This window comes from Haliotis rubra, unplaced genomic scaffold (assembly GCF_003918875.1).
Source record: "Haliotis rubra isolate DU_JTF1 unplaced genomic scaffold, ASM391887v1 Scf30, whole genome shotgun sequence".
Lineage (NCBI taxonomy): Eukaryota > Metazoa > Mollusca > Gastropoda > Lepetellida > Haliotidae > Haliotis > Haliotis rubra.
Window position 1 is genome coordinate 1,090,253 of NW_025766969.1, and position 22,958 is coordinate 1,113,210.

A 22,958-nucleotide genomic window follows, 5' to 3' on the forward strand; every position below is an offset into this window, starting at 1 on the left:
GACCAGAGAGGACATTATGCGAATGTCGGAGAACATACTGGATTGTTCGAGGAAGGAGTCTGGCAAAGGCTGTAGTGAGAAATTGTGTTATTTGTCGAAAGCTTCGACAACCTGTTCATACAACCTTGATGTCAGACCTCCCCCCAGAAAGACTGATGCCATTTTCCCCTCCATTCACTGTTACGGGTGTTGATCTGTTTGGACCATTTTTGTTGAAATATGGAAGGAACAAGACAACAAAGGCTTGGGGCTCAATATTTGCATGTGCAAATGTGAGAACAATTCACTTAGAAATTGTTGATGGACTGTCAACACAAGCATTTCTCCAAGCTCTTCGGCGCTTTGCTGCAAATCATGGATGGCCACAGAAAATTATCTCTGATAATGGTACCTCATTTGTAGGGGCAGAGAGAGAACTCAGGGCATTGGTTGAGGAAGGGAAAAAGCAAATCCAGGATTTTGCAGTGCTTCATAGAGTCAAGTGGCAGTTTATAACTCCTTTAAGCCCACATCAAGGAGGACTGTATGAGAGTTTAATTAAACAAGTAAAGCAAGCCTTGAAAGTTGCCATTGGACATCAGGTACTTACCTGGAATGAAATGTCAACAGCATTTGCAGAAGTTAAATGTTTGATCAACAGCAGACCACTGGGTTATTCAAGGTGTGACCCAAATGACCTTCAACCTCTCACCCCAAATCATTTTCTTCTTGGAAGAGCTTCAGCTGAGGTCCCTCAGGGTCCATTTCAGGAAACTAGGAACCTTCATAAGAGATTTGAATATGTTCAAATGCTTGTTCAGCAAGTGTGGAAGCGTTTCCTGAGAGAATACCTACCGACATTAATGGGGAGAAGTAAGTGGCAAGTAAAAGGCCGACAGTTACAAGAAGGAGACATTGTGTTACTTGTTGACTATGGTGCACCCAGAGGTAAATGGGACCTTGCTCGAATTACTGATGTGTATCCGGTAAGGATGGAATCATCAGAAATGTCAAAGTTCGCACCAAGAATGGGGTATACAAGCGTTCTGTGCAGAGATGTTGTCTTATCTTGGAAGCATAAGACCAGTTTGTTATCATGCTCATTTTGTTGCCCCCCGAGGATTGTTTGGAATAATATTACATGTTGTCTAAAGGCTAGGTTGCACCTGAATTATTCTGCTATGGTTAGTTTTATTTGTGTGTCAGTATAAAGAGCTTGTCATTTTTATCATGTACATTGGTATTAAGGAATACCATGCAGACAGTCTTATTATGTTGTAACTGTTTTGGTTTTAGAGACTAATAGTGTATATTTAGTGTGGTCATGACTACAATTTGTTTGGTTTTCCCTGATGTAATCATAATATTTTGCAGAATTTTTTCTAGTCAGGAAATGTGCAGCAGTATTTTGCATTTTGTGTACTAGTTTGGAATAATATCTTTATTTGACCAGTAGTTAAGTTCTCTGACTGTAGATACATCGTAGTAGTGGCTTAAGTCGTTGACATTTGATACAATAGATGCTCCCTGGCTGTTGAAAGTTTACTGCGAAATGAAGCGCATGAGTGACCCGCGATGGTCAAAAAGGAGTTTGTTGAGAGCAAGTATATATTGAAGTTTCAGAGATGGTCGAGATGCACTCTTCAGGTACAAATGTCACCTTATAATATATCCATGTTTGTGGCGGTGTATTATACTATTTTCAGAGTATTTTTGCAATTATAGGAATGTTCAATTATTTGGTCACGTGCAAAACTGTATCCTATTTTCGTGGTAATGGTGCTTCTGATACATTGTGTTTTGTAACTATATGGCAGATTTCTGTTATAATGTCAGGATTTTAGAGTCAGTTTGTAGTTTTAGAATCAATATTAAGTCAACATGCTCAGTGTTAATTCATGGAATTTACTATCTGTAGTTTTGCTAGACTTTTCAAAGTTATGCGTGAAACTTGGGAGCAGTCATTGCATGACAGTGTCATGTATTGTGAACTTATTGCTGTAGTTTCAATATAATGGGATATTCACAAATGTTGTTTCATGATAATAAGTGCTAAATATAAGCTGCTACATTGTATCATTCTGTTATTTCAGAACCTGGAAGTAAACATCCTTGTTAGAGGAATATCTCGACCAGTGTTTTATGGTTCTTTCTATATGATTCCTACCAACCTCGGTGTCATCTTTTCAGATAATACAAAATGGTCTCATCATGTATCTGTTGTAATAGAAAAGGCTGCAAAAATTGTTTCCTCATTACGGACGCTAAAGTACGTATTACCTAGATATATCCTTTCTAGTATGTACGAAATGTATATTAGGCCTATTTTAGAATATGCATCTGAGGTCTGGGATAATTGCCCTAGCTATATTTATGATAAACTTGAAATGTTACAACTTGAAGCAGCAAGAATTGTAACGGATTGCCTAAATTCGCTTCAAGATATAGTTACAGTGATAAGATACAGTGAAACTGGTTGGTTACCATTGAAAGTTAGACGAACACAAAGGAAACTCTGTACATTCTACAAAATTGTTAATATGCAAGCTCCTGATTACCTGATAGATTTACTTCCACCTTTTACTGAAACCATTTCCGGATACAACTTGCGTAACAAATCAGATTTGGCTGTTCCTAAATGTCGCACCTCAATTCTCTAAAAGTCATTTATTTATGATTCTGCAAGTTTATTGAATGCTCCCTCCTCTACAACAAAATGTACAAATTCATTATCATCGTTTAAATCAAAGTTATCTGGAAATAATGACAAGGTTCCAAAATATTTTCTATTTGGTGAAAGAAAGACAAATATACTACACACGAAGTTAAGACATTCGTGTAGTTCATTACAAGCAGATCTGTTTCGTGTTAATCTATCAGAGAGTAGAGCTTGCAATTGTGGTGCTCCGGTGGAAGATGCTAACCATTTCTTCTTAAAATGTCCAAAATTTGTCAGTTGCCGTTTTGATCTGAAGAAAGACTTTGAACTATCAAAAGTTCAATTGGACATTGATACCATTCTTTCTTACCTGCTCTGCCAAACACTATCAATGAAAATATCTTTAGACATGTGCATAAATACATTGTACGAAGTAAGACAGCTTTTCTTTTTGTGTCCGTTAGGACGACCTTTAGCACTAGGTGTGCTAAAGGTGCTGTCAGGCCTCGATTTGGGGAATTAGCTATAGGGAGCAAGCCTTGAAACCTTGAAACAAGAAAGGAGGCAGAGCTGTGAGATCCAGGGTTTATTCAAGCAAGTGTCCTTGCATGACATTCAAAATACATCAATTCATACATAATAATGACATACAATAATAGAAATAGTAATCAATGATATCCTAATACAGTTTATATCTAAGTCCGGTAATATAAGCAATGTGTGGTACAACAGGGTATGTACGGTAACTGCTTACAGAAACATAATACAAATAATACAACATTTTCTTGAGTAACTACGGTACTGATAAATAACATAACCTGACGGATAAATTAATCATCAACAACAATTGCAAAGAACAAGTACTGAGTGGAGCGTCCAACAGTTTAATTACAGCATGTAGTGCCTATAGTTCATTAACTATTGTGCGGATTTATGACTATTACGTTATGTCGCGCCTAATGCGTTAACTACGGTACCGATTTATGACAATTACGGTATGTAGTGCCTATTGCGTTAACTACGGTAGGAATTTATGACTATTACGGTATGTTGCGCTTAGTGTATTGACTACGGTAGGAATTTACTATTATTACGGTATGTCGCGCTTAATGCATTAACTACGGTAACGATTTATGACTGGTGTAAGTAATTTCCGTTATCAACATACATGCCTTGAGCAAATACGGTAAACGGCGCGAAGTGCTCAGATTTGACATATACCATTTAACTCCGGTATTGACTGTACGCATTCTAACTGTAATGTTAACATTTATTTTCTCAATACAATAATTTCGGTAGATACGCTAAGTGGAACTAGAGAGTGATATAAATATGTGTAACTACGGGGACAGACGATATAGTTTTAGCTACAGTACTACTACTTTGTCCCATCCTGAATTATTTGGGTGACTACGGTAAATGTATTTCGACCATGATGTTGCTATTGGCAACGTGTAATTTCGACATATACGGAGTTAAGCCATGACCTAGAATATATGTAATGCTGTAGTGCTACATTTTGTGCTTTACAAAACAAGACAGTAACTTACTTAAATGAATATGTAATAATGTACTAGGACGGCGCTGTTGTCATTGGCTACGCGTATTTCTTAAATTACGGAGCTAAACAAATACGGAACGAAGACTGTAATTGCAAACTACACGGATTTGAATGTATATTTTCTGGTAATATGAAGAGAAGACAATACCATTTTCTACTGATTACGGTAATGTGATTCGCGTATAAACTGTTCTGTACGGTATACAACTGCACGCGGAACGGAACGTTTAATATATCATTATTCAAGTACTTATAGTGTTGGTGAAATATCAAAACACAAATGTTGGCTGTTATACCTATCATGTGAGCGCGTATCTGAGGTAAATCTACACGAATATCATTCGATCGGCGGACTATCAATAAAATACATACAACTTCGTCTTTGCTGGAAATGATTGTATAAACTCTCGGAACTGTTTTTGTGACTAAGCTACTAGAATCTAGGCTACTGAACGGGAATCTAATCTGCATATACAGATCTAACACGCAAATGAATAAAACAAGACAAGGACTGGGAATACACACATGTGTGTCGAAACATAGAAAAGAAATATTCGTTTGTACATGAAAAACATAAACTTGAGGAGCCCACGACGCAATGTGCATAAATAAATATCCCTGGATAGTGCCTAATAATTAATCGGTTATCTAGAACTAGCATTTGCAATGAAAAAGTGCTTCAGTGTTGTAGGAATGTTTCTAACCTAACTCTAACATTTTCTAGACGATAATTACAAAGAAATAACAAGTGAAACATAAACAATAATAAAGTTTAAGTGTTTCTTACCTTGAAACAAGAAAGGAGGCAGAGCTGTGAGATCCAGGGTTTATTCAAGCACGTGTGCCTGAGATGGAAGAACCCAGGATTTTATACCCCACAGCTCTACTCGTTTGTCATTATCAAGTTTCTATAAAGTTGAAGTTTCCATATGCGTTATCTACCCTATGCTGACAAGGTTTACTACACGAGGTAGGTGGTAAGAAGATGATTACCTAACAAGGTTTGATTTTCTTTATGGTGTAGCCACGGTCAGCTTGCGCCAGCTACTTAACAAAATATCTGTCAGCGCTTGACCATGGCATTTACGACAGGACAAAGAGGATGGCATGATGATAATCTCGATCTTGTTCAACAAAAGTTGATTTTCGATTACGACTTAGTTGGTGGTAGACATGCTCCTGCTGGGATGGGACTACTTATCTGTGCTTGACCAAGAGATGTACCAGAGAAGAAAGGCCGGAGCCGACACAGCTCGCTAGCTTCATCTTTGATTAATTAGTTTAAGGTTGGCGTGGACGCGTTTGCTAATTGCCTACTACTGCGCTTGACATGCGGGCCATAAACAAGACAGACTATGCACAGAGACTTGCACCTATACAGATTTCCTTCGTTAAGAATAATTTGTGAAAAATATAAAAATGTATGAAGAAATATATGCACTGTAATAATACCCCTATGCGTCGTGGAGCTTTTGTCCTCAAAAGCTTTTACAAAAACAGAAAAAGGGTTACAAATACAGTGGGTGTACAATGAGAATCAAAGAGGTGCGCATGATAGCGTTTGACAAACGTATACACAATGATCAAAACAAAAAAATAGGATGGACATAAGGTTGGCACGTTTAAAAACATTATGGTACAAGGATTGAAATACAATTATTTAACCTGAAATACAAATACACACTGCAGTAGAAGAAATCAGGTACAATTTAAAAAGATGGACAAGTCAAAAGGAACCTGAAAAAGGTGAAAAGATACATAGTATATAATTGAGACAGGTTGAATGATGAGGGAGTTTTTAGCGTTCCCTAACAACTTGCCCTTTAAAAGACCTTTAAAAGACCATGCCAGTTGGTTCCAAAAACTTGAAAATACCCATGGTGGACTAGTAAAATATATGCGGTAAACGGTTGCTGAAAGAGTTTGCGTAATTTGCGGGAAGTGAGATAGGAGACAGAGATTGATCTGGGGATGTTGAGTGAACGGTCGGTCAGTTTATTGGTGACATGGAAATCAGGCCAGTGGAGTGCGAGGGTGGGAAAGAAATATCCTGAGAGTTGAAGATTTTCTATTACAGAAGGAGGTTGGATGCGCCAGTAGGAAGGACACAGTGTGAGTGGAAAAAATGGAATAGTGACACAATCAGGACCAGTAGTGAGTCCTAGGAATAGACAGTTGTTGGGTCGAGAATATTGTGTGTAAAAGACAAAGATGAGAAGTGCTGTCAGGAGGACAGTCAGGATCCCTAACAGAATGGAGACATGGTAGTCAGTTAAAGTAGTGATTACAAGATCAGAAGGATTAATGGTAGTAGATGTGTAGGCATCGTAGTTAAAGTTTGGAAGTAAAGCAGATTTGACAGGAGCAGCGTGGGATATTAAAACAAGTGCTGCCGAGAGAGTGCGTAGTTTGAAGAACATCCAGATGACCAAACAGATAGAGAGGACCGATATACTGGTGCTGATGAGGACAATAATCGTATTTGTGTCGGGCCAGGAGCTAGGGACAGCAATCTGACCATCTAGGAGGGGTTCCGCTAGATTCTGGAAGATGGTCTGATCATTTTTGGCCCGCTCAGCAATTCGTCTGAGACTTAAATGGGTATTCTTATCTTGAGCAAGTATTTTGGAACTTTTGTGGGAGTAGATATGAAAATCCGGAATTTGAATTTGGATGGCCTTCTTGAAATTAGTGTCACCTGCAATGGTAGCAAGGGTTGAAGGATCAAAGAAATGCTGTAGGAGAGCAAGGTTCACAGGGTGCAAACGTGTCAGCTTTTCAGATGTGTTGTGACAGGTGCCAAAGGCTGCAGGATAATAGAGTGTTTCCGTGGAAAGCGTACAAGAACAGGGAGTGCCCAGAACACAGAAGGTACAGCCAGGTACCATACGACGATGACCTGGGCATGTTAGCGAGAGAAAGGGTATTTGGTAGACCAGGACATGGGAAGAATCAACGGCAATAAGTTGAGATGGTTGTGGCTGGGTTATGTATCTAAAATTGCACATGGATTTGATATCACTTCTTCTATCTTGGAAGAGAGCAATTTCACACGATGGATTGTTCGAAGCTTGAAGAGGAAAGCGAAAGGGACAGTGAAGAAGTGACCGACCTGTGCAAGATGATAACTGAGAAGTTTCAAGTGTAGCATAGTGCTGAGAATCAAATGAGATAGCAAAATATGATGGGAGATCCAGAAGCTGAGTAGAGTGAGAGGATGTTTGATTGACAGGTACAGGGAGTGAAAGAATTTTGTAGAGATGAAAAGGCTTGCTGATAGAGGAAATGGGGAATTTGATGGACACATAGATGTTTAGTTTGGTTCTAGCATATAAGAATTGGGCATGTGCATAATAGTCGAGGGTGTAGGCCTCAGCCCGCCATTTTCCCAATTCCAGTGCAGGCAACATGAGGTCTACACCCTCGACTGCCTCCACTCACCATTCTACCAACTCCAATGCAGGCAACACGAGGTCTACACCCTCGACTGCCTCCACTCAACATTCTACCAACTTCAATGCAGGCAACACGAGGTCTACACCCTCGACTGCCTCCGCCCGCCATTCTCCCAATTCCGCCTCAGGCAACAAGGGCTCTACACGCTCAAAGGCCCCCTCTCATCCACATGCTCATTCAAAACCAGGCAACATAAGGTCTACACCCTCGATAGCCTTATTGCACAAACATCAACAAGGTCGACAATTCATGTCTCGTCCCTCCAGTCAACTAGTGTCTACATGTTCAGACAAATCATCTCTTTCCTCTCAAGAGACCATTCTACAGCACACTCATCACGCCAAGTCCAAAACTACATCACATTCAAATACTGACAATCCACGACTTCATTCACACAATGTTTCTACAGAAGACACCTGCAGAGATGACGTGTCATCCTCTATATCTGTAGACTTTGTCTACAAATCAGGTCCAACCCCCCCCCTGGTCCAATGGTTTTCACTATAGGCACTGATCTAGACGATGAAGGCTTGGCAGAAAAACAACGTAAATCATCGGACCTCCGTCCAATCATTGACTACATTGAGAAAGGTGAAATTCCTTCCACCTATACAGATGCTCAAGTAAAGGGTCTTGCAGGCCTTTCTCAGGAGTATGACATTCGCGACGGTATTCTGTACCATTTCTATCATGCCAAGCATAGAGGTCAGAAAAACAACCATGGTCACACAGCTAGCTGTCCCCGTTTGCTGTCGCAAAGAGCTTCTTTTTTGCTTACCATGATTCCAAAGCTGGTGGTTGCCACTTTGGACGAGACGCCACACGTCAAACAATACTCACTAAGTATTATTGGCCAGGCCTATACCAGGATATTGAGAATTATATGAAGTCCTGTGATGACTGTCAACGCTCCAAAAGAAGGACAAATGCCAAGCCAGCACCAATGGTGCCTATGCCTATTGAGGACACATTCTCTCGTGTCCATGTTGACATCCTTGGTCCACTACCTGAGACTAAAGAAGGCTACAAATATGTTCTCCTTGCCGTTGATTCCTTCTCTCGCTGGACTGAAGGTTTCCCAATGCGCACCCAAGAAGCAACTGAGGTTGCATCAATCCTGTTAAATGAGGTGTTTTCACGATTTGGTGCTCCTCATACACTTCTTACTGACCGAGGTAGGCAGTTCACGTCCAAGTTGGTAAATGCCCTCTGTGAACTCTTGGATATCAAACACTATTACACTTCATCCTATCACCCCCAAACCAATGGCATGTGTGAGAGGAGGAATAGTGTAATAGAACAGGCTCTCCGAACATATGCTGACCCTGATCAAACCAACTGGGCCAAACTCATTCCATGTGTAATGATGGCCATGCGCAATGTACCCTGTCAATCAACTGGGTATTCGCCACACTACCTTCTGTTTGGGAAGGAAATGAATCTCCCTTTTGACACTACCTTGCCGCCCAAATCTACTCTTGGCAAGGATGCACAGGGTCATCTCCAAGACCTCTTGACAAACCTAAGTGTAGCTAAATCACTTGCAAAGGACAACATGTCTGCTGCACAGGACAAAAGCAAGGGTCTTCAGGATATCAGAGCCAAGGAACCTTCCTACTCTGTTGGCGATCAGGTTCTAATGACTGATCCCACAGTCAAAACCGGCCTTTCACCCAAACTATCAAAGAAATGGATAGGGCCTTACAGAATCATTCGCATTGGTCTAAACCACACATACAAACTCATGAATGCAAGCACAAACAAGGAACATAAATCATTCATACATGCCAACAGACTCAAGCCTTATACCCCTCCCACTCCTCGTATGCAAGTGTCACAACCCACCCAGCATCTGGCAACACCTACTCAGTCAACATCCTCTCAGCCTGACAATGCACATAGACAAGGCTCACAAACAGCTACTCCAACTCCGTCAACATCCTCACAGCCAGACAATCCTATCACAACACAGCACATGTCAAGCCAAGAACCAGATAATGAACCAGACAACACACACCCATCATCCTCCCAACAAGATGATCAACTGTATGCGGTAAAACGCATTCACAAAGCCAAAAAGCGATCAGGAGAAACCCATTACTTAATTGAAAGGGAAGGTTACCCACAGCGTACCTGGGAACCAGCCTCTAACCTTAGTCCTGAAATGATAAGTGATTACCACACTTACAGAACCCGATCGGGCCACAGACGAAAACGGAAGCACAAATATTTTGCAAAATCATAGATCATGATCTTCCATGGTATTCCTCCTGTAAACATGTCATCTTTGGTCAAGGTAGATGAGCTCTGACCAACCCTTACAGGTAATCATATTACCTTGTGTTTTATAAGTGCTACGCTGTGAAATGTTGCGGCCACAACTTTCCTGCATTATGGTCATCCCATCTGACTTGTCCCTTGGTTTCTTTTTGTCGTAGGTCCATCATGGGGAGCCACTATCCTATCGTTGCTGCTGCTATTTGTGAATCCTGCCCTGGCTGAAAAACCGACCCAGCGACTAAATTATGGGGTACTGTTTAAGCCATCAACCCCTGTCCATTTTGCAACCGAATATTGGCTTCACACATATGAGATTAGGCTACCATCTAACCCAACCACCCCTTCCTTGTCAACATGCCCCACTTCAAATGCTACATGCCTTCTCATCCAACAAATTCAAACACACCTTCTTTCCCTGCAAACCAAATGTATACCTTGACTCCTCGCTATCCATGGAAGATCACGTGAGCCACTGCTGCAAGGTCAGTCATTACCACCTGAGGAATATCAGTGCCATCAGACATTTGCTGACGAGAGACGCAGCTGCCTCCCTCGTGAGATCTCTGATATTCTCTCGATTAGACTATTGCAACAGTTTGCTCTATGGAATCACCAAACAACAAATCAAACGTCTGCAGCACATCCAAAACTATGCTGCCAGATTGGTCACTCGGACGAACATAAAGGCACACATCAAACCAGTGCTAAACTCGCTTCACTGGCTTCGCATTCCTGAGAGAATCATTTTCAAATTACTCTCACTAACTTACCAAGCTGTCCATGGTACTGGACCTGCCTATCTGAGTGATCTGACTGTCTCATACCTCCCTTCAAGAACTCTACGCTCTAGTCAACAACAGCTCCTTCGGGTGCCTGTCACCAAGCTTAAAACTTTCGGCTCCAGATCCTTTTCTGTCTCAGCCGCTACTCTGTGGAACTCTCTACCCGAATCACTGAAGTTGATTCCATCTCTTGAAACTTTTAAATCCAGTCTTAAATCCTACCTCTTCAAGCACTATACCTAAAAGATACATAACTGATACCACTGTGGAGAACTCAACTGCCTCTGTTTCCATCGTTTGAGGCAATGCGCTTTGAGCATACCTTCATGGCGTGGATATAGCGCAATATAAGTGCCATTATTATTATGTTTTACAGATTAAAGATAATATGCAGCAGAGAGGGTTTGGGTGATCCTGGCACAGTCAGGCTGGTAAGGCTCATCATCAGCTCAGGGCCCTTGCCCCCTCTACACGCAGCCCAGACAGCGAATGGGACTTCTCCCAGGAAACGCTGCCTAGTCGAACCCACCAAGAACTTTCCGGAGAATATGAAGGCTCCCCAACACTGCAGCCTTCTGCATTACCCAGAGTGTCAGAAGAGCTGTACTCCCGGTGGAGAACCCGGGCACTCTCCTGATCTGTGCCAAAAGATCAGGAGGTACCAAACCAAGGGCACCGAGAACAATGGGGAGCCTGACGACAGTGTACTTGGGATGCAAGCGAGACATTTCAAAGGCGAGGTCCGCATATTTATCATGCTTTTCCTTGATCTTGTCAATCACATTCCTGTCAAAAGGGACAGAAAATTCAATGATATATATAAATTCATTGGCTTTATCAAAAAGGACAAGATCAGGTTTGCTGGCAGGAATTCTTCTGAGGCTGTATATGGGCCTATTCCACAGAAGTTTGAAAGCATCATTTTCCATGACGCCCTGGACATGTTCAGGGTCGTACCATGGATCGACCTCGGGAGTCAAAGCCACGGCATGTCGGAGACGGTAGTAAAATATTGTCCCAATGCAGCTTCAGCGACTTGCCATTGATACGTGGATTTTCAGGCCATCCTGTCGCTCTCGCACACTCAAGTAGTGTGGTTTTAAGGTGGTTTGACCAAGATATTCTTGGTCGGGTTCTGTGCCTTCCCCTGGGGCAAGTCCCATCTCCAGTATGGTTGGTTTCACTACCGGAGGAAGGCTGACTGGGCTGCGGAAGTGAATCTAAACTTTCCTTTTGGCTGTCTGTAACCCAGTGAAAAACCAGCTTCGGGGGGGGTCAGCCCTAACTGGGTGATGCACGTTTGGTTCAGGGAATATAATTCCATTATTATTATTATTATTATCACACCTCAACACAACGCGTACACAGATCAAACAGTTGATTCCAGAATCAAAACTGAAATCTCCTTCCAGGTCCAAACGGGCACTTTTAAGCTTTGTTGGGGCCTTTTCTAAGACTCTGTTTGGCACCGCCACTACAGGCGATGTCAACATCCTTGCACAGCACATTAACACACTCACAAAACATGAAATGAATGTTATCAATACACTTCGACAGCACTCCCAACACCTCTCTTCTTTCATGCAACTCATTGACAAACGGTTCACAAATGCACTGCAAGGTATCAAAGCCAACCATGACACCATGCAATATGTTACACAAACCATTAACAGAAATACCAAATCTCTCCAAGCAACGTTTGTTTTACTTTCTACTATCCTAACTGAACAAATACGACATGCTTATGATATTGAGCATCAATTGGATCAACTAAAATCAGGCATTTTAGATTTAGTTCAAGGTCGTCTGTCACCACTTCTTCTTTCTCCTGAAGTCTTAAAACAAACAACCCATCATCTATTGCGTCTCCTATCTGAAAAGTACAGAGGATTCCACCTTCTACAAACTGATCCGTCTTTCTATTATGCACATGCCCAATTCTTATATGCTAGAACCAAACTAAACATCTATGTGTCCATCAAATTCCCCATTTCCTCTATCAGCAAGCCTTTTCATCTCTACAAAATTCTTTCACTCCCTGTACCTGTCAATCAAACATCCTCTCACTCTACTCAGCTTCTGGATCTCCCATCATATTTTGCTATCTCATTTGATTCTCAGCACTATGCTACACTTGAAACTTCTCAGTTATCATCTTGCACAGGTCGGTCACTTCTTCACTGTCCCTTTCGCTTTCCTCTTCAAGCTTCGAACAATCCATCGTGTGAAATTGCTCTCTTCAAGATAGAAGAAGTGATATCAAATCCATGTGCAATTTTAGATACATAACCCAGCCACAACCATCTCAACTTATTGCCGTTGATTCTTCCCATGTCCTGGTCTACCAAATACCCTTTCTCTCGCTAACATGCCCAGGTCATCGTCGTATGGTACCTGGCTGTACCTTCTGTGTTCTGGGCACTCCCTGTTCTTGTACGCTTTCCACGGAAACACTCTATTATTCTGCAGCCTTTGGCACCTGTCACAACACATCTGAAAAGCTGACACGTTTGCACCCTGTGAACCTTGCTCTCCTACAGCATTTCTTTGATCCTTCAACCCTTGCTACCATTGCAGGTGACACTAATTTCAAGAAGGCCATCCAAATTCAAATTCCGGATTTTCATATCTACTCCCACAAAAGTTCCAAAATACTTGCTCAAGATAAGAATACCCATTTAAGTCTCAGACGAATTGCTGAGCGGGCCAAAAATGATCAGACCATCTTCCAGAATCTAGCAGAACCCCTCCTAGATGGTCAGATTGCTGTCCCTAGCTCCTGGCCCGACACAAATACGATTATTGTCCTCATCAGCACCAGTATATCGGTCCTCTCTATCTGTTTGGTCATCTGGATGTTCTTCAAACTACGCACTCTCTCGGCAGCACTTGTTTTAATATCCCACGCTGCTCCTGTCAAATCTGCTTTACTTCCAAACTTTAACTACGATGCCTACACATCTACTACCATTAATCCTTCTGATCTTGTAATCACTACTTTAACTGACTACCATGTCTCCATTCTGTTAGGGATCCTGACTGTCCTCCTGACAGCACTTCTCATCTTTGTCTTTTACACACAATATTCTCGACCCAACAACTGTCTATTCCTAGGACTCACTACTGGTCCTGATTGTGTCACTATTCCATTTTTTCCACTCACACTGTGTCCTTCCTACTGGCGCATCCAACCTCCTTCTGTAATAGAAAATCTTCAACTCTCAGGATATTTCTTTTCCCACCCTCGCACTCCAGTGGCCTGATTTCCATGTCACCAATAAACTGACCGACCGTTCACTCAACATCCCAGATCAATCTCTGTCTCCTATCTCACTTCCCCGCAAATTACGCAAACTCTTTCAGCAACCGTTTACCGCATATATTTTACTAGTCCACCATGGGTATTTTCAAGTTTTTGGAACCAACTGGCATGGTCTTTTAAAGGTCTTTTAAAGGGCAAGTTGTTAGGGAACGCTAAAAACTCCCTCATCATTCAACCTGTCTCAATTATATACTATGTATCTTTTCACCTTTTTCAGGTTCCTTTTGACTTGTCCATCTTTTTAAATTGTACCTGATTTCTTCTACTGCAGTGTGTATTTGTATTTCAGGTTAAATAATTGTATTTCAATCCTTGTACCATAATGTTTTTAAACGTGCCAACCTTATGTCCATCCTATTTTTTTTGTTTTGATCATTGTGTATACGTTTGTCAAACGCTATCATGCGCACCTCTTTGATTCTCATTGTACACCCACTGTATTTGTAACCCTTTTTCTGTTTTTGTAAAAGCTTTTGAGGACAAAAGCTCAACGACGCATAGGGGTATTATTACAGTGCATATATTTCTTCATACATTTTTATATTTTTCACAAATTATTCTTAACGAAGGAAATCTGTATAGGTGCAAGTCTCTGTGCATAGTCTGTCTTGTTTATGGCCCGCATGTCAAGCGCAGTAGTAGGCAATTAGCAAACGCGTCCACGCCAACCTTAAACTAATTAATCAAAGATGAAGCTAGCGAGCTGTGTCGGCTCCGGCCTTTCTTCTCTGGTACATCTCTTGGTCAAGCACAGATAAGTAGTCCCATCCCAGCAGGAGCATGTCTACCACCAACTAAGTCGTAATCGAAAATCAACTTTTGTTGAACAAGATCGAGATTACCATCATGCCATCCTCTTTGTCCTGTCGTAAATGCCATGGTCAAGCGCTGACAGATATTTTGTTAAGTAGCTGGCGCAAGCTGACCGTGGCTACACCATAAAGAAAATCAAACCTTGTTAGGTAATCATCTTCTTACCACCTACCTCGTGTAGTAAACCTTGTCAGCATAGGGTAGATAACGCATATGGAAACTTCAACTTTATAGAAACTTGATAATGACAAACGAGTAGAGCTGTGGGGTATAAAATCCTGGGTTCTTCCATCTCAGGCACACGTGCTTGAATAAACCCTGGATCTCACAGCTCTGCCTCCTTTCTTGTTTCAAGGTAAGAAACACTTAAACTTTATTATTGTTTATGTTTCACTTGTTATTTCTTTGTAATTATCGTCTAGAAAATGTTAGAGTGCTTCCTACAACACTGAAGCACTTTTTCATTGCAAATGCTAGTTCTAGATAACCGATTAATTATTAGGCACTATCCAGGGATATTTATTTATGCACATTGCGTCGTGGGCTCCTCAAGTTTATGTTTTTCATGTACAAACGAATATTTCTTTTCTATGTTTCGACACACATGTGTGTATTCCCAGTCCTTGTCTTGTTTTATTCATTTGCGTGTTAGATCTGTATATGCAGATTAGATTCCCGTTCAGTAGCCTAGATTCTAGTAGCTTAGTCACAAAAACAGTTCCGAGAGTTTATACAATCATTTCCAGCAAAGACGAAGTTGTATGTATTTTATTGATAGTCCGCCGATCGAATGATATTCGTGTAGATTTACCTCAGATACGCGCTCATATGATAGGTATAACAGCCAACATTTGTGTTTTGATATTTCACCAACACTATAAGTATTTGAATAATGATATATTAAACGTTCCGTTCCGCGTGCAGTTGTATACCGTACAGAACAGTTTATACGCGAATCACATTACCGTAATCAGTAGAAAATGGTATTGTCTACTCTTCATATTACCAGAAAATATACATTCAAATCCGTGTAGTTTGCAATTACAGTCTTCGTTCCGTATTGGTTTAGCTCCGTAATTTAAGAAATTCGCGTAGCCAATAACAACAGCGCCGTCCTGGTACATTATTACATATTCATTAAACTAAGTTACTGTCTTGTTTTGTAAAGCACAAAAATGTAGCACTACAGCATTACATATATTCTAGGTCATGGCTTAACTCCGTATATGTCGAAATTACACGTTGCCAATAGCAACATCACCGTCGAAATACATTTAACGTAGTCACCCAAATAATTCAGGATGAGACAAAGTAGTACTGTAGCTAAAACTATATCGTCTGTGCCCGTAGTTACACATATTTATATCACTCTCTAGTTCCACTTACCGTATCTACCGAAATTATTGTATTGAGAAAATAAATGTTAAAGGTCACATGCAACCAAAAAATCAAACATAATTAAAACACAATTATCACTTCTTCATGACATATAATACGCATTGCTGATTATGAAAGAACAAATAAACTAAATTATAAGCGTATAATCGCAAATCAAAAGTGCAATATTTTGTACTTGGGTTTACCTCCCTCGAAACGAAGCAGCCGGGATACCGAACCCAGTCAGAGCGGGTGGGTGTGCACTCAAGTGTAACGGCTGGTTCATTAGCAGATGCCGGCTTCACGGCTCATTGTGTGTGTATATATAGAGATGTTGGGTTTTGTAAATACATGCTCATTTTTGTGTATAATATTTTGCAATCAACAGACATCATAACATGTCATGTGTTCAAGTATCACACGTGCCTGTCCGTGTAATTACATAATGTGACAGAGACCGAACTCGGGCCATAAATCAATGCGTTTTGTTTATGGTGTATAGCCTGATTGGTGTTAAGTTCAAATTGCATGTGGTAAGTGATCGCAGTTGTGTATTGAATATTGTCATTAGCAGACAGGCAGGCAGACACACAGGTGTCAATAAAACAAGACATTGAGTTTTGTCTGTGACAGCGACATATCTATATCACAGTTAGAAATTCTGTCAACGCTAAATAATGACATTGGTTTTAAGTATCGACCTGAAAAAGTGACTCGGTAAGAAGAACGTGTGGTGAAATAGACAAATGAAATTATATAAACAGTTTATTTACTGTCATAACATATAAAAAGCTCGCGCCTGTGAGATATCAACAAAACATTATGAAAATAGCTCACACCAAAGCCTTCACCGAGTATTCACCAGACAGCCCGCTTCCAAGTTACGCGAACCTATTTCACTGCGCACATGCTATGAGCGCAGCCCAGCTGGTGAAACCCGTATTCCCCAGAAAAGTCTGGGGAAAATTAGTGAAACGTTTGAACTCCGATTTCGCGTGTTTTTTTTCATCGCGTTATTTTTCAACTTTATAAGTTGAATTTGCATTTTTGACGCTTTGTTTCGGTAAGTCCATACCGAAAGGTATCAGAATCTGCAAAGTTGTGTTTTACGTTGCATGTGACCTTTAACATTACAGTTAGAATGCGTACAGTCAATACCGGAGTTAAATGGTATATTTCAAATCTGAGCACTTCGCGCCGTTTACCGTATTTGCTCAAGGCATGTATGTTGATAATGGAAATTACTTACACCAGTCATAAATCGTTACCGTAGTTAATGCATTAAGCGCGACATACCGTAATAATAGTAAATTCCTACCGTAGTCAATACACTAAGCGCAACATACCGTAATAGTCATAAATTCCTACCGTAGTTAACGCAATAGGCACTACATACCGTAATTGTCATAAATCGGTACCGTAGTTAACGCATTAGGCGCGACATAACGTAATAGTCATAAATCCGCACAATAGTTAATGAACTATAGGCACTACATGCTGTAATTAAACTGTTGGGCGCTCCACTCAGTACTTGTTCTTTGCAATTGTTGTTGATGATTAATTTATCCGTCAGGTTATGTTATTTATCAGTACCGTAGTTACTCAAGAAAATGTTGTATTATTTGTATTATGTTTCTGTAAGCAGTTACCGTACATACCCTGTTGTACCACACGTTGCTTATATTACCGGACTTAGATATAAACTGTATTAGGATATCATTGATTACTATTTCTATTATTGTATGTCATTATTATGTATGAATTGATGTATTTTGAATGTCATGCAAGGACACTTGCTTGAATAAACCCTGGATCTCACAGCTCTGCCTCCTTTCTTGTTTCAAGGTTTCAAGGCTTGCTCCCTATAGCTAATTCCCCAACTCGAGACCTGACAGCACCTTTAGCACACCTAGTGCTAAAGGTCGTCCTAACGGACACAAAAAGAAAAGCTGTCTTAATTGGTAAGCGCTTCAATTAATCAATAACATGTCTCAATATTATTATGTCCATCCATTACGTCCAATCATTATTGTTCATTATTGTTCATGTTTCTGATGGGAGCGGGCGGTAATAAGTTACATAACTTGTGCCCAATCCATTTCAACACTGAATAAAATATGTTCAAACAAACAATAGACATTAATTTGAATTAATTTTGATATTTGGATGTTGCGTGATAGGCAACTGCTGACACTGACTATGTTTCCGTTTGAATTAAAAAAAATATATATATATTATTCCTGAAATATTTTGCACTAATAACAGATAGTGTACTGTAGGCTTTCAGATTGAGTTTTTGAAAATTAAAACATCCTATAATGTGTGACAAATTTAAGAATATCCAAGTGCGATGGTAACAATATCAAAATTGTTCTTTAATGTAACAAGTTCTGCTATTTCGATCGACCTTAACCGAAATTCTAAGATGCCTAGCGGTTAGAACAATCGAAAAAAAATACATTATCAGACAATAAAGGTATAGTTTTTTGATGACGTAACAATTGAATGACGTTATCCCGTCACTGCGCCATTCTAGTGTCCCCCCTCGTAATCGAACCATTTTACATTACGTCACAATGTAAGCGACGTCACGATGCATGTCAGTTGTCATCGCCTCGTACGGCCTCCTACAGTAAACTACACCGTTGCATCCAGTTTCTTGGTTTGCTGTTGCTTCACGCAGCTAACATCACTGGTAGAAACATTACGTTTATGGTTTACGACGGTTAAAATGTGTCATTTCGACTCACAAGTTTTCAGCGACACCGTAACGTTCGTTATGTTTACATTCCCACAATGCAATTGTGGAATGTCGCTTGACTACTCAACTTCCTCTGGATGTACTGATCTAAACTTATGCTGGTAGTAGAAATGCAATGTTCATATTGCCCCATATGGTTTACGGTAATGACAGATGTAATTAAAATAATTCAGAGAAGATATTTAATCCGAACGTAAACCGTCATCAAACTGTTATCATTTGTTTTTTTTCTGGTAACGTTCGTCTTAACGTAGGGGGGCAGACACATCAATAGAACAGCGCGCCAGTTAGCCCTGTGCGAGGATTCTTAATTTAGGTCACCGACACCGTCGTTTGTTTTCTGCCTTAAATTAATCGTAATTATCTTTAGAAAGTATTAAATTTGGCATCTTAGAAAAGAAATACAGTTCGCCCTACCACCATGTATAGTGTAATAAAACACACTTTCGCCCTGAACTATTATAACGTTAAAGCACTCGGACGCAAGCGTCCTCGTGCTTTAACTATAATAGTTCAGGGCAAAAGTGTGTTTTGTTACACTATACATGGTGGTACATGGTGTATTTCTTAATCAGATCGCTGTCAGATTTGTTTACATTGTGTCACGGCTTTCTCGCCTGTCTCATTTCAGCTTTATGGTGTCCCAACTCAATGCCCAGTATTGACAAAAAACGTTAAGCAAAAACAATTTTGTAGTTACAAGAATTGCCCGTGTTTATAACACTTGCAAAGTCTTAAACTGCTATTTGATGTCACCTATTGGTAATGATTTTGCACATGTGCGAAAGTGTAAAGTCGTGAAAATTCTCACCCTCGAGCAGGCGTAGGTTTCGTGAGCGATGGTGCAGACATTTCACTGATCGTGAGGCCTATCGCACTCCTTGATCCGCCTCAAAACCTTTATCTTGACCGTAATGGTCGTGTTAAAGGTACACATCAAATCGCAGCAATATGTAATATATATAGGGAGTGTGAATGGCATAATACGAGGCACATCTTATCCGAGACATCGTTTGACTCCGGATTAAGTCTGACAAATCCACAAAGCGCGCCCGGCCTGCTGATTGGCCAAAATTGACTCATGCGCCAGTTTTGATTGACAGACTGGATCGGTCTATTAACATACTGTGAATAAGTATTTAACAACACATACTACCAGGGAGACTATATAAGGGGGAGTGGTCACTCCTCGGAAAGCCCCTTAGCGTATGCCTCGGCTCGTCACGTGACTGGTGTAGCCAATATGGCAGCAGCGTAGTTTTTAAGATTGAGCCCGGTTTATTTTCAACAGCTGATTACATACGCTGAGTGTTGTGACAACTGAAAACCTACATTTAGAAGATAAGTTACCTATTCTGTCACTTCATTTTAAGTCAAATAATTGTTATTAGTGTCAGTATTAATACAGTAGATTTGTAGTAAAGTTTCAAGTCGGCATGTTGTAGCTCACTGGCTTCAATTCTCAGTACACAGCGAAGAAAGACTAGATTCTATCGCTAAAAACTTCTTTCACATATTCGTTTAATTTTTAGAAGGGAAATATACCTTTAGTTGAAAGGTGTTTGCAAGTAATAGTGATAGTTTTATAACTAAAATTTTTTTGTTAGGGTGTATTTGAGGTGTGTGCAAAGGGTGTCCTCCCATTACGCTGACAGCCAGTGTGCAGACACCTTAAAACAACAACATTTACGGTTCAGTGAACAGATTATCTACTACCTGTTACCTACACATTATAATGGAATAGTCCAAATAAAAACACAGGAACAAACTGAAGCTATATTATTTATTTTGAAAGATGGATGAAAAGACAGTAATTTGAATTTTTATTGCTGCAATGTATAAACAGTTTATTTTCATAAACATTTCGGTTTAACCTTCTAGTCTAACGGGAGTCGGCATCATCATAAATATTGAAAACATTAGCATAGCTATTAGAAATTGCGACACTGTTGTATCATATAAATCAAATAAAGACAAGTGCGAAACTAAATATTACTCATATGGAATAAAGAAGTTATATGTTTTGCACACAATGTTAAGATATATGACGAGTGCACTTAATTACGATTTATTTAGAATAAATATTTAAGATATGACGCATCATGTGAATGTGGCCATGGACGTGAGAATGTTTTTCATTACTTCCTTGAATGTCCATTGTATCCTACTTTTAGAAAGTATTGTTAACATGATTGGTATTCATCGTATCTTACATGGCAATGCAGATGTCTCATTTACTGCAAATCAGAATGTTTTCAAATATGTACATATCTATATCTCTCCAACAAAACGTTTTCTGAGTTAACTTCTGTTGTACATGTGTTATTATTGAGGGGGGTCTTTTCTATCAATAAACACAATCAAACCTCTCAGTGACAAACCTGTTTTTATATTCGATAGTAATTGATAGTAAAATCAATTTTGAGAGGAGAAATCATTTATAATTTAATCACTACAAAGTTCTATTTACCCACAATCTAACTTCTCAGTAAGGACCCTGTGTCAGGCTCACCCGCTCTAGTCACTGGACAGTGGACTGTTCCATTATACCCGTAGGTGTTACCCTAATAACCCATCTAGTTCAGTGTCTGTCAATTGGGTGTCTGTCAAATGGGTGTCTGTCAATTGGGAGATAACCGTGCAAAGTATGACATATCGCCGATCTGCCATTGAAATACTACAGGGCGTTGTTTGAGTGTTTCTAGTTATTGTTCTAAAACATCTTTCACATACACCTTTGATGTTTATGAGGGGAATATACCATCAGGTGAAAGGTGTTTGCAAGTAATAGTGATAGTATTATAACTAAAAAAAAATTGTTCGGGTGTATTTGAGGTGTGTGAAAAATATGACATATCGCCCATCTGCCATTGAAATACTACAGGGCATTGTTTGAGTGTTTCTAGTTATTGTTCTAAAACATCTTTCACATACACCTTTAATGTTTATGAGGGGAATATACCATCAGGTGAAAGGTGTTTGCAAGTAATAGTGATAGTATTATAAAAAATTTTAAATTGTTTGGGTGTATTTGAGGTGTGTGAAAAATATGACATATCGCCGATCTGATCTGATACGCCATTGATGCTTGTGATGCTTGAGTGTTAGAGTTCTAAAACTTCTTTCTTCCTTGTTAATCTTAGTATATGACAAAACTGGAAAGGTGTTTACAACGCTTTGTGATAGTTCTAAACTTTCTGTTTTTGAGGGGTCTGTGACAGTGTCAGTTAACATTCTGTCAATGCCCATGCCATTCCACACATGCAATAAGATATCTGAATTAGTTACTAAAGAAAACAAATGACTCAAATTAGATTTTAAAAAAAAAGGATAGCTGATGTTAACACATGTTTTTTACCGATAGTTTTGCGTTGCGTGTATCATTTATTCTTTCTTTTCATATATGTATTTCTTTCTTTTGTTCTTTTTCTTTATTTCTTTCATTCATTCACATATAATTCTTGCTCTTAATTCATTCATTCATTGTTAAACGCAGCCGAAGTTGCGCTGGGAACGAACCAAGTCACTGTGTGCGTTGGAGCATGACGAGGCACACGTTAATTAGTACAAATGGTAAAGAAAGCAAGCGAGTGACCTATCCCTGTTGTAGAGCATCCCTGATACTACATAAACGAAAGATTACTTATTATTCGTATTTCCCTGTCATGCTTTTTCCACAACACTCCCATAACCATATCACATTTTCATAGTGCAACAAAATCAATACTTATGGAGTATATTTGTGGTTTTACTCCAACAAAATTCCCCCGGACAGATAATAAAAGAAATAATGGACATTTGTTATGCGCTATAATCCACACACTAGTACATGCTCAACGCGCATATAAACAATGTCTCATTGACAACCAGTGTTAAAATCGCACATGTAGGGGCTATATCATAAGGAAATATTGTTTATTTGTATGGTTTAATTTACATAATTATAAGTCACTAAATCTAGACGCAAA

General features: G+C 39.8%; 1 protein-coding gene across 1 annotated transcript; it reads right to left on the reverse strand.

Moving 5' to 3' along the window:
* Positions 1–5,855: 5,855 nt before the first annotated feature.
* LOC124282624 lies at positions 5,856–7,609 on the reverse strand. Its single transcript, XM_046718654.1, has 2 exons — positions 6,488–7,609; positions 5,856–5,864 (listed from the first exon to the last, which is right to left on the reverse strand). The coding sequence occupies exons 1-2, from the start codon at positions 7,607–7,609 to the stop codon at positions 5,856–5,858; spliced, it is 1,131 nt and encodes a 376-aa protein (XP_046574610.1).
* Positions 7,610–22,958: the final 15,349 nt, after the last annotated feature.

What these genes read in the sequence shown, in the direction of transcription:
- LOC124282624 (XM_046718654.1), bottom strand. Translation starts at nt 7,609, where the DNA reads ATGTTGCCTGCACTGGAATTGGGAAAATGGCGGGCTGAGGCCTACACC.